This window comes from Cibotium barometz, chromosome 23 (assembly GCF_041138505.1).
Source record: "Cibotium barometz isolate CiBa-2024 chromosome 23, ASM4113850v1, whole genome shotgun sequence".
Taxonomy (NCBI): Eukaryota; Viridiplantae; Streptophyta; class Polypodiopsida; order Cyatheales; family Cibotiaceae; genus Cibotium; species Cibotium barometz.
The window spans coordinates 6,136,268-6,147,507 of record NC_141068.1 but is presented as its reverse complement, the minus strand read 5'-3'; the positions used below and the strand labels follow the sequence as shown (position 1 = coordinate 6,147,507).

At 41.7% G+C, this 11,240-nt stretch overlaps 1 protein-coding gene across 1 annotated transcript; it reads left to right on the top strand.

Annotated features, from left to right (window-relative positions):
• The first annotated feature begins 5,630 nt into the window (after positions 1-5,630).
• LOC147625563 (uncharacterized) lies at positions 5,631-10,781 on the top strand. The gene is made up of 3 exons (XM_086817071.1): positions 5,631-6,716; positions 6,883-7,026; positions 10,000-10,781. Exons 1-3 carry the CDS (start codon positions 6,025-6,027, stop codon positions 10,571-10,573), a joined length of 1,410 nt encoding a protein of 469 aa, XP_086673197.1. The 5' UTR covers positions 5,631-6,024; the 3' UTR covers positions 10,574-10,781.
• Positions 10,782-11,240: the final 459 nt, after the last annotated feature.

Sequence of the window (11,240 nt, the reverse complement as noted above, 5' to 3'; positions counted from 1 at the left end):
CTACTCAGATTCACAAAGTGCTATTGCTTTAGCCAAAAATCCAGTTATTCGAGGACGATCCAAACACATTGATGTTCATTTTCATTTTGTTCGTGACTGGATTTATGAAGATCACATTCAGCTTGAGTATTGTCCTATCAAAGATAATGTTGCTGATTTGTTTACTAAGCCTCTTCCTCGACCTACCTTGGATTATCTTCTTCAGCGCGTTGGCGTTGGTCCTCCCATCTGGACCTGAAGAGGAGGTGTTGGATAGGTGTCATCTCCAGATGGTGTCACACTAGTGCCACATTCTTTAGCCTCTAGGCATTTTTGGGATTTATAGCATTCATTTCCATTTTTTCCTATTTACACACATTTTTGGGTGGAGGAAAGGGTGGAGGAGATTTCCTATATATATGAGGCATTGTAGTTCATTTCTAATCAAGTTGGCTAGTGGTTCATTGATGAGTTCTTGAGTACATTGTCTCTTCTCTCATCTCTTCTTTCTCACATCCCACTCCCTAGTTCTAGAGAGGGTCAAGAAGAAACACAAGGACCCTCCTCATCTTATACTTATCCAATGTTCTCTTCCATGATCAGTAAATTATTAAACCCCTTTCCTAATGTATCTCCAACTAACAAAATTGAGGTATATTGCATCTTCTCTCGCTGCTCTCCTCTCTAAGTTGATTTTCCCGCTAACACTCTCTCCCCCGAGAAGATGCCGACACCAACTCTATCTCCACAATGACCGATCGATGAGGTACGCGACCATCACCCTCTTGATGATATCCAAGCTTTCTTTGATAAAAATATTCTTAAGTCTTTGACAGTTGTAGAATATGAGGACTTTAGGCAACCCATTCTCGAAACCGAAACTCATGTTCAAGGTGCTGATGCAAATCACACCCTTCGAGCCTACAAGAAGAGTCCTGTTGGATGCATACTTAACCATGGAGTCAAGGAGGAAGCCTTACGTTCCATACCCTCTTCGTGCACCAATGCCAGATTTAGAGGAGCTGTTACCGATGGGAGGAGAGGGCACATTGTGGGAAAATGTGGCTCGTCACACAAAGACGGGTAACCCGCAATTGGTTGATCTGCTGGAAATCAAAATTGTCACATTTATGATCAGCTATTGTTTTTGAAGATGGTGCAAGAAAAACCCAACGCATACAAGGGGAGGCTACATGGCTATCCAAATAGATGATACCAACACCCACCTAGCAGATTTTGGCATACAGCCAGAATGGCAAAAGGAGTACGTAATAGTTCTAGAATACAGTTATTAGTACCAGAGCTCCCCGCTAGCACAAAGAGTGGATCCCTTGTTCATGCCACTCAAAAGGCGCCTGACTCCACCCCAATTTCACGAGGCAAAAAAGGGATTCTCATGTCTTCTACAACTTCCCACATTTCTCGCCATCCACATTCCAGGATGATATAACAAGTCAAAGACAACAACAATTGCTCACATGGATATACGAGCATGGCATAGGATTCTGGATCTAGATATTGTAGCTACTATGAGATTCATGAAGTTGAGCATAGTCCTCATTGATCAACTAAAGGAAAGCCATGATGGATTTGAGGCAAAGCACCTTTGCTTGTTCGACATGAACACATGGCCACTTGAAAGAGGCATGATGCTTTACTATCATCACCTACGATGTCTTCCAGGATACATGCATGTCACGTTCGAAGACATGATTGACACCGGGTTCTGGACTTCTCACTCAGCATTCCCAAGAACCCTTAAAAAGCTTCAATCCTACCACAACTTCTATAGACACGAGCCCAGCGACTAGGTCTTTCGACCTAGGTAAAGGTTATGAGGACACAACCTACATCAAGCAGGGGGGATGTTAATCCCATTTTGCATTAACAAAGATGCTCCTCCAACTGAGGACATTAATAAGTGTCATATAAAGGCACTATAAAAGTTATACATTTTGAGATACTGGCCACCCAAGAACTTAGTTAGTAAGTTTTGTGGGTGCCCAAGTGTGAATAAGGGCCAGTTGTGGAAAATTCTCATAATAATGAAATGACACAATCCCCCTTTGTGCTATGAGAGCTCTTGTCTTTGTCTTGAGAGAGAGAGAGAGAGAGAGAGAGAGAGAGAGAGAGAGAGGGAGAGTGTACTCTAGTACATGTTCCTCTTTCTTGCATGTGTGCGAGAGAGTGAGAGGTAGATTGCCTTGTGTGGTGGTGCGAGCGACTCCGCGGGTGACAATAAGGAGGTGGAGATCGAAGGAGTGGAGCTTCCAAAGTGAGCTTGGGGAGCCTCAAAGGGACGCGAGCTCGAAGAATTGGTAAGTACCCAATGATTGTTGTGACTATTGCTTCTCATGTTTGCAATTGAGTGGAGTTCCCTCTTTAGAGGTGCGGTAGCCCATAACATTTTTAGTGAAGTAATCTAATTGCAGATAAGGACTCATATGTTTTCAAAGGGAGCAAAAGAAATGTTTAGTGCAGTCAAAGTGGATTTGGAAAAATTAGAGCAGTAGAGAAGGTGCTAGGATCCAGAGAATCATGAACACCTCGTGGTTTCTATGAGGGTTTGCTCTATTAGAGACGCGATTTTATTAAGAAACATATTCAATTGCTACTGTCGTAAGTCAACTGGGTGCTGAATTAGGTTTGTCGATCGAAGGTGTGCAGTCTGTGATATAGTGAGTTCTCTGTAGCTGGAATAGAAGCTTAAGTCTACAGGTGAAGAAACTACAAGTTTTCAGTGTGTATGTCTAATGTTTTTTTAACCCATTGTCTCATGGATGTTGCGACAGTCTTTCTTTTCTTTGAGGAGAAAACAATGAGTTTGAAGCTTATATCTGTGTCTTGTACAATGAAAAATTATGTTTTGGAGGTTGGATTAAGTTGTTCTGTTTGATTTTTCTGAGTTAGAACATCTATGGAGAAGTGTCTGATGATTTAGGTTGTTTTGAGCTGCTTCATGATAGAGACAGTCTTCTTGTGTTGAAAATTTGTTGTTAGAATTGGTCAGAAGAGTGTTAACTGTATGCAGACAACCATGTGTCTTGAGGGTTAGCAGGTCAAGTAAAAGGGTTATTTTGATCATTTTGGGCGCAAGGAAAGCTATTCTGATGAGTCTAGTCTGACAATTTGTAGACGAACAAAAGTATGATAGAGTTGTGGAAAAACTGCTCAATTTTGAGCAACTCTGACTTGATAGTGATCAGTTGGATGTCCATAGGGTCATATTTTGGTTTGATTTGAGTGTTTAGAGGGTTTAGAGGTCTTAGAGGATTCAGAGATGAGAGAGTCTACTCCAGTTGAATTAGCCATCTCAATAATCAATAATCCGGTGTCATATCAGTCAATAGTAGTCAATTGTTGACATCAAAGTGTCTTTGGAGTCATATCTTCATGAAAGTAGGGCAGCCTAAGGGCTAGGAGAAAATGACAGACATTAAAGAGAGAGTTACTGATCCAGACAGAGATTGTGAGTCAGTTGGTTCTGCCTCCGAGAACAGTATTGGTAATAGTAAAGACCAATCAGATCAATGTCAACTAGAGGATCAGCAGAACATAGGGGGTTTCTAATATGGCCTTGGGATGATAGATTGATACTAGCTGATCAGGGAGGACAATAAGAGATTCAGGAGACAAATATTGGGGTTAAACTCTGTGTCAGGTATCCGAACCAGTTTACTGGCATCTAGGGCATAATAGAGTCAACAAGGCATTAGCAGAAGGGAGCTGACAAGTTTCAAGATGACTGAGATCAAGCGTTTATAGTTAGTTGCCACCACTGGAGGATATTCTAGAGGACAGGCGGACGTGATTCTACTACAGACATCTGTTCTAAACTACGGGCAAAATTTGTTCATTTCTGTGTCAGGCTTTTGAGAGAGTTTTCCCAGTGTTTTTTTGTTAGCAGGGGAGTAGAAGGGAGTCAGGCAAGAGATGGGTGGGATAGTGACTGCAAGGTTTGCTGAAGCAGGAGGATCACAGAGGATCCAGAAAGACTCATTTAAAGGAAGATTTTGGAGACGAGTTTCTATCATTTTTGCATCAGTTAAAGTTAGTTCTGGTCTCAGCTAAAGGATGCTAATGTGTGCTATGGAGTTTTGAAGCAAGTCTTTGAGGTGTTTTGATATTGGCAGACGGTTTTTGGTCTGGGTCATCGGTTAGTGTCTGTTTCGGGTAACACTTGGTACCAGATCTCTCTAGGGTAGCAGAGAAAGATTTAGGTCAGCTATGGTCGACTGAGGCTTTTGAGCAAAAGGTGTGAAGTCTTGGTGGTTAGGTCTGATGGAGGAGGACAGTTGGAGGTAGTGGTCAAGTCGGACAGCAAGGTGTAGAGGTGCCTATGAGGTCAAGGGATAGAGCATGAGATGACTGTTGTCATTTGAGCTGGGATCCTAAAGCCCCTAAGTTCTGATACTCTTACATATTCTTGTTTGTGTGTCTGTTGGTGGTGTTATAGAGGCCATCGCCCAGCCACCACACAACGTGTATGCTCTAAATATACAATCTTTGGTAAATTTAGAGTTGGTGTGCTCAAGGTATACTCTTATAAGTTGATTCAAAAGTGCAACCATTTGGAATTTCCAAAGTACGGGGATTTTTCCAAACTTCCTAATATGGTCTTAAAAGATAGACAGAGGGATCATGTTGTGGTCATTTATGTGGATAACTTGATTATCATTGGTGATAGTGATACTAACATACATAATGTCAAGATGCTTTTAAAGCAGAGGTTTGAGATGAAGGACTTGGGTGAGCTAAGGTTCGCTTAGGGTGATGTGGCCTCTCAAGTCGATAACTGCAAACATGCCTACATGCCTAACTTCCATTGGCTTTTAAAGTAAGAAAGATTTAGAAAGAGAGATAGTTGGGTTTTGATTGTTAGATGAGCTATTGTGGGTCTAAAAGTGCTAAGGAGCTGGCCACCATTAGTCATGTGTAATTGTGAGTTGCAAAAATATGCTTGGCTTTAACCTCTTTGTGTCGGTTTGGAAGGGCAGTTTTGAAAAAATATGCTTGGCTTTAACCTCTTTGTGTCCGTTTGGAAGGGCAGTTTTGAAGGGTGCCCAATGTTCATCAAAATTTTGAGGGTGCCGTAGAGCAATAAACCTCCTCCTTTACCATCACGTTGAGAGTCTTAATTATTATATTTTAACCTACAAACAGTTTGAGAGTTTTTAATATACATGTTTTAAAAGCCAAAACCTAGAGGAACACTTTTATGCGTCCCTGTCACGACTCACAGTATAAGCATGCACAATGCACATGCCATGCATGCGCTGTCGTACGCGCATTTTCGATCCGGCCGCGTGTGCTATAATATAATGATACATAAAATGTCACAAATAATAATGATGTCTACGTCGGTTCCACAAGGTTAAAAAGTGAAAACCGAGGCTTTTGCTAGTCCATGCTCAAGTTGTTTAGGTGCAATGACGTCTACGTCGGTTCCAGAAGGTTAAAAAGGTAAAACCGATCCATGCTCAAGTTGTCTAGGTGCAATCCAAAGTCAGCGCCGTGCCTCTCAAGTCTCTGTCTCCCCCATCATGCACCGTGCGCTTTAATACTGCTCACTCCTGATCAGGCCCCTTTCCCCTTCCACACAAAGCTGATCGTGTTTTGTTTTCTGTCAATCTATCCCAGAAATTCGAGATTTCTCTCTTTCGTTCTCTCTCTCTCTCTCTCTCTCTCTCTCTCTCTATTGTAGATGATCCGCCCCGCTCTTTCGCTCTCTAGAAGTGCCTTCTCTCTCGCGGTTCAAGTTGATACTATTTCTTTTCTCCTTCTTATCAGTGTAATCGCTCTCTCAATCTCTCTCTCTCTCTCACACACACACAGAGTGACACACATACAACCCCCCCCCCCCTCCTTCTCGTGTAATCTCTCTCTCTCTCTCTCTCTCTCTCTCTCTCTCTCACACACACACACACATCCCCCCACACAACAACAGTACACACACACTCTCAATCCCAAGCAACCAGAAACGCCAAACCCTTTTCTTTCGACCTAATTTCTGTCTATCTGACTTTTTACACTATCCAGCTTCTTATGGATCACAGCTATATCGGAGATGACCATCCAGGTCCTCCTCACCAACCTATCTCGTGTACTGCACCCAACAATTGGTCTCTCGATCTTACTGCCGTAGAAGCTTCTCACCTTCTTTCACCTTGTTCTAATATTACAACTACTAGTGCTTCTACAACCCCCTCTAATTCACTTCTACACTATACTGCAGCCGCTACCCCTCAGTACTTATTTCCTCCCAACAACATGATAAATCACCTAAATATGCAATTAGATTACGCCACTATCTACAAGCCATTGCATGATCAGAGTGATGATCAAGAATATAACTACCTGCATGTCTCCAGCCTGGACACACATGTGTCGCCTTACCCATCATACCAAGCCCTGCAAAATCTATATGCTACTGCAGTCCCATACGTAGTGAAAGAGGAGGGTAAAACTGCAATCAGTGCAAGCAGCCTGGATAAAAACATGGACTCAAATCAGGATGAAGTTAGGAGAGCAATTATCGAAGACGAGGAGACACAGCATATTTCTTCACCACCACGGGATACCAACCAAACCCTTATTTCCTATAAATTAGAAAATGAAGATTCCAAGTTCTCATTGCCCAATCATCATCTTATAATAGAGCCTAGAGCGATTAATGAAGAACAAAACAGGATGATTCTGCCCAGTCTAGTGTGCAATGATAACAGCTCAAAGAAAAAGTGAGTCTACTTATTAACATAGTATTTTCTAAAATTTTTAGGGTAATTAATTATATTGATTATGCAAAGCTCGCGTACTATTTTTGTTTCGTGAATTAACTCCTATATGCGCTCGTGTGCTGATCTGTTATAACTAAAACTTTCCTTTTTTAATTGTGGTTTGCAGAAAAGCACAACAGAAACGAATTATTTGTGTCCCGGTAACAACTGGAGTCACTAATAATAAATCCACGGGAGAATGCCTTCACTCGGATTCATGGGCTTGGAGAAAATATGGACAAAAACCCATCAAAGGCTCACCTTTTCCCAGGTACATTCAGCTCTCATGATTTTTCAAACCTTAAGGAAATCAACTGATTCAAGCAGTACCAAGTGAAACATTGATATAAAGGAATATATAATATTCACCTCCCAAAAATACTGATTGCTGAACAATCAGGCCACAATTAGAAGACACAATTAGAAGACAGACACGAGGGGTTGTGATAAATTGATGTCAACTTAATCTTCATTCTTTATGGCACTAAAATTTTCTTTTATTCAAACACCCGATCTTTCAACCATTATTTAAAATCTCTTTGTACATAAAGATAATATTTTTATGTGATGTTGAATATCTAATAATGGTAACTTATTGAGCATTGCTTAGTCGACAGGTTAGCTTCATACATAGGTGTTATGGAAACAATAATAATATTTTCAAGTTAACATGCACAGTGGACCACCAAGCACCGATACTGACCTACATAGTTCGAGCTAATCAACACAGTTGTCCGCTACAAGACAAAGTGAACTTGCATTCAACAGCACGGCTTATATCTTTACCCAGCATCCCATGTGGCCAGGAAGCCCTGATCTCTCCAGTAACCCATTGTTGCAGCTATTAAATGATTGTTTATTTTCTCATAATTTGCTGTAGAGGGAGTTACGGTATCATCTTTGGATGATGTTGATACATGTAATGTTCATCCCACCACAGGGATGATTGTATATATTATATATTAGCTTCCTGTTGGCAGCTGCTATTATTTAACTAATAAATACACTTATCCCTTTCCAATGGGGAAAAAAAAACTTACTGATTAACAATGAAGCTACCACCATAGTTGTGCGTTGTATGAAAGAAGGAGAGTCAAGTTTCAACCCAGACATATTTGTGCACTATATTGTGAGATAGTAAACCCAACCGAGAGTAGAATATCTGATAATAAACTCTAAATTGAGAGTAGAATATTTCTGAAGTACGTCAAATGGTTAAGGCAATAAAAAGAGTGACGTGACAAGCATCACAAGTGGCCAAGTCCAATCTAAGAGTGAACACCTTTCACTCTCTTGCCGTGAGAAACCCCTTTTAGAGATTGGAACTCCTTTTACCAACTTATAGGCTACAGAACCAAGGACAGAGAGAAAAAGGATACCTAACAACAACTTCACAAGTGGCCAAGTCCAATCTAAGAGTGAACACCTTTCACTCTCTTGCCGTGAGAAACCCCTTTTAGAGATTGGAACTCCTTTTACCAACTTATAGGCTACAGAACCAAGGACAGAGAGAAAAAGGATACCTAACAACAACTTCACACGGGCACAATACAGTATATAATTCAGAGAATCCCCCCCAAAATCACCAAAGCGGGTCTTGTTCTTGCCGGCCAGCGCATATAGTGGCTCCTCTCTTCTCACTGCACTATCCACGCTGATACCACGTCGACGTTGCCACAAGTAATGGCTGCCTCCCACTCACCTACCAGAAGAGTACTTCTTGGGCAGGACGTAAACTTAGCCGCGCAAGTCCTCCCCCTTAGCTCGAGAATTGTAGATGCATGACAATCCTGACCTCTACTTTCAAGACCAGTGCTCATATTGAAGGATATTTAGTCTAACAAGTGTAAGATCGTTGGATGATGTATCCATGGATAGTCTAACGTCATGATATAACATACTAAGTCCCCCATGTTGTGTGTTTGTCATTCTCTCTTAGTGGATCTTCCCACTGGCCACAACATTTAAGAATATTGGCTAAGCATTCCTAGGCACAACTGAGTTTTTTCTTCTAAAACTTTCCCATTGCAATTAGTATGATGCGAGCTTGGAATCATGGCATGCAAATGCTTTGCACATATTTATTTCTTTTGCAACTTGCAACCCCTTGTTAACTTGGCCGTGGGAAAATCTTGTTAGTACAAAAGGTACTTGAACCAAACCTTCTTTTCTTTTAAGGTGTAATGTTGATAAGCTACAAGCCATACAATACCTTATTTGCTATGATACAAGCCCGCGAGCCCAGTCACCTAGTCAATGGCTAGTGACGGGGGCCCATCTGTGGACATGTGTCCATAATATGTTATGGACATGTGTGCATATCATGAGTGTGTGTGCGGTGTAGTGGATAGATGTTTTGTCTCCCTTGACAAGGACATAGGTTCAAATCCTAGCAAATGCACAGACATATGGACATCTGTTTATAGCTCTTTTGCACCACGGTCTAGACCGAGAGGTCACGGCTAGGTGACCGCCTGGGCTGGGGCCCGTGGGTGCCAGGTATCGTGGTACCTCGAAATTTAACATAAACCCCAACAATGTAAAGAAGGGTTACAAAAGTGGGCAGTCTACTTACGTGGCTAGAAGTGTACAAGGCTGGGCAATTTGTGCAACAGGACCCCGGCTGCCCCAGTGTCAACAAAAACTTGCAAACTCCATACAATAGGATGGACTTGAAAGATTCTTCTTTTTTTTCCCTCTCTCTCTTAATCCATAACAAATATTTTCTTAGAGCCTTTTCTTACGAAGGTTGTTAACATGGCCATGGCTAATTATCGCATCTTGGCCAGCTTGAACGTGACTGTACCCTTTTTTTTTGGCATAGTTGTGCAAAACTTGGCCGACGCGTCATCACAATCTCAACAGTTTTTCGTGAGAATGCAATGGAAACTTTTCTTCTGAGATAGCTTTGGTACTTGCAAAATTTAAGGCATTTTAGTTGTGAATAAGTTACGTGTGAAATTTTGTAGTCCGTAAGGTTTATGATCTGGTAAGAAAAATGTTTTAATGTGAATTAGTTTGAATCTGAACGTCTCCGATCATGAATAACGACATTAAGCCTGCTTCGGAGAGTAACAAGCTGTATGCAGACCTAATCCATAGTCTGATAATTAGCTGCATTACCATCGTTCAATATTCATGAAGAAGAGCGTTACCATTTACTTTCATTCTGATTTTCCGCAGTTTTCATTTGTAATATTTAATTTGCGTTTGATTAATTTTTCATGTTTTTTTTAAATTGCAGAGGCTACTATAGGTGTAGCAGTTCCAAGGGTTGTACAGCAAGAAAGCAAGTGGAGAGAAGTCGATTAGACCCTACTATGCTAGTGATCACCTACACTTCGGACCATAATCATGCATGGCTAGCACAAAAAAGCTCCAATAGTATTTCACACAAGAAATCAACAGCTACTTCAAGTGCAACGTTCATGCTGGCTGCGCCAGACAATAGCCCAGCTATCAATGAAACATCCGTTGATAAGGATGATCATTTGTATGGTTTCGATATCAAAACAGCATCCAGTATGCTGCAAGACGCTACTGCCAAATCCGATACAAGTCAGCATGTGGATTTAGATTGTCATATCATTAGCTCTGATAAACGTACTCGAAATGAAGATTATTTTGCCCGCTTAGAGGCCGAGATCATCCCTGATTCCTCTCTCACGTTTGCAGCTGCAAGAAACCCTTTATCAGATGAAAGATCAGATGATGAGGATCCAACAGCTGCTGTTATTCACTCTAATGTTGACCCCTTCAGCCTCTTCAGTTGGTCATCCAATTCTTGTGTTGGGTTGAATTACTCCTTTAATTGGTAATTAATTACCATCGATGTGGAGCGTTTCGTAGTATATTTAGCTAGGCTTTGTTTGTACAGTAAGGAAATGAAAGACCAAGGTGAAATATGCTGCATCAAATATTGCAGATTTTGTACAGTAAGGAAATCAAAGACCAAGGTAAAATATGCTGCATCAAATATTGCAGATCGTATCAAAGGTATGACAGAAATTTTAATGTATTATAGTTTCCAAGGTACCTTTGCTGTGAATATTTGAAATGGATGTTCCCAGCTGGCATCTTATACGTCTGTATGAGCGTAACCTGTGGTCCGGTGTTCTTAACGTCTTTGTACTAAAATTAATTCAAGTTTAGCATTGGGGGGGGGGGAGGCTGGCTGAGGGCTGTGAGTCATGCAGCGCGCTCTCTTCTTGCTGCCTTTAGCGCCCTAACCTTTGGAGTTCTGCAGCTCTGCGAAGCATCGGCCGTGGTCCGCCTGCTGCCTCCTTCCATGGTTGGTCTGTTGAGCTGTGAGTCATGCAGCGCGCTCTCTTCTTGCTGCCTTTAGCGCCCAAACCTTTGGAGTCTGCAGCTCTGCGAAGCATCGGTGGTCCGCCTGCGCTCTCTTCTTGCTACCTTTAGCGCCCTAACCTTTGGAGTCCGCAGCTCTGCGAAGCGTCGGTGGTCCGCCTGCTGCCTCCTTCCATG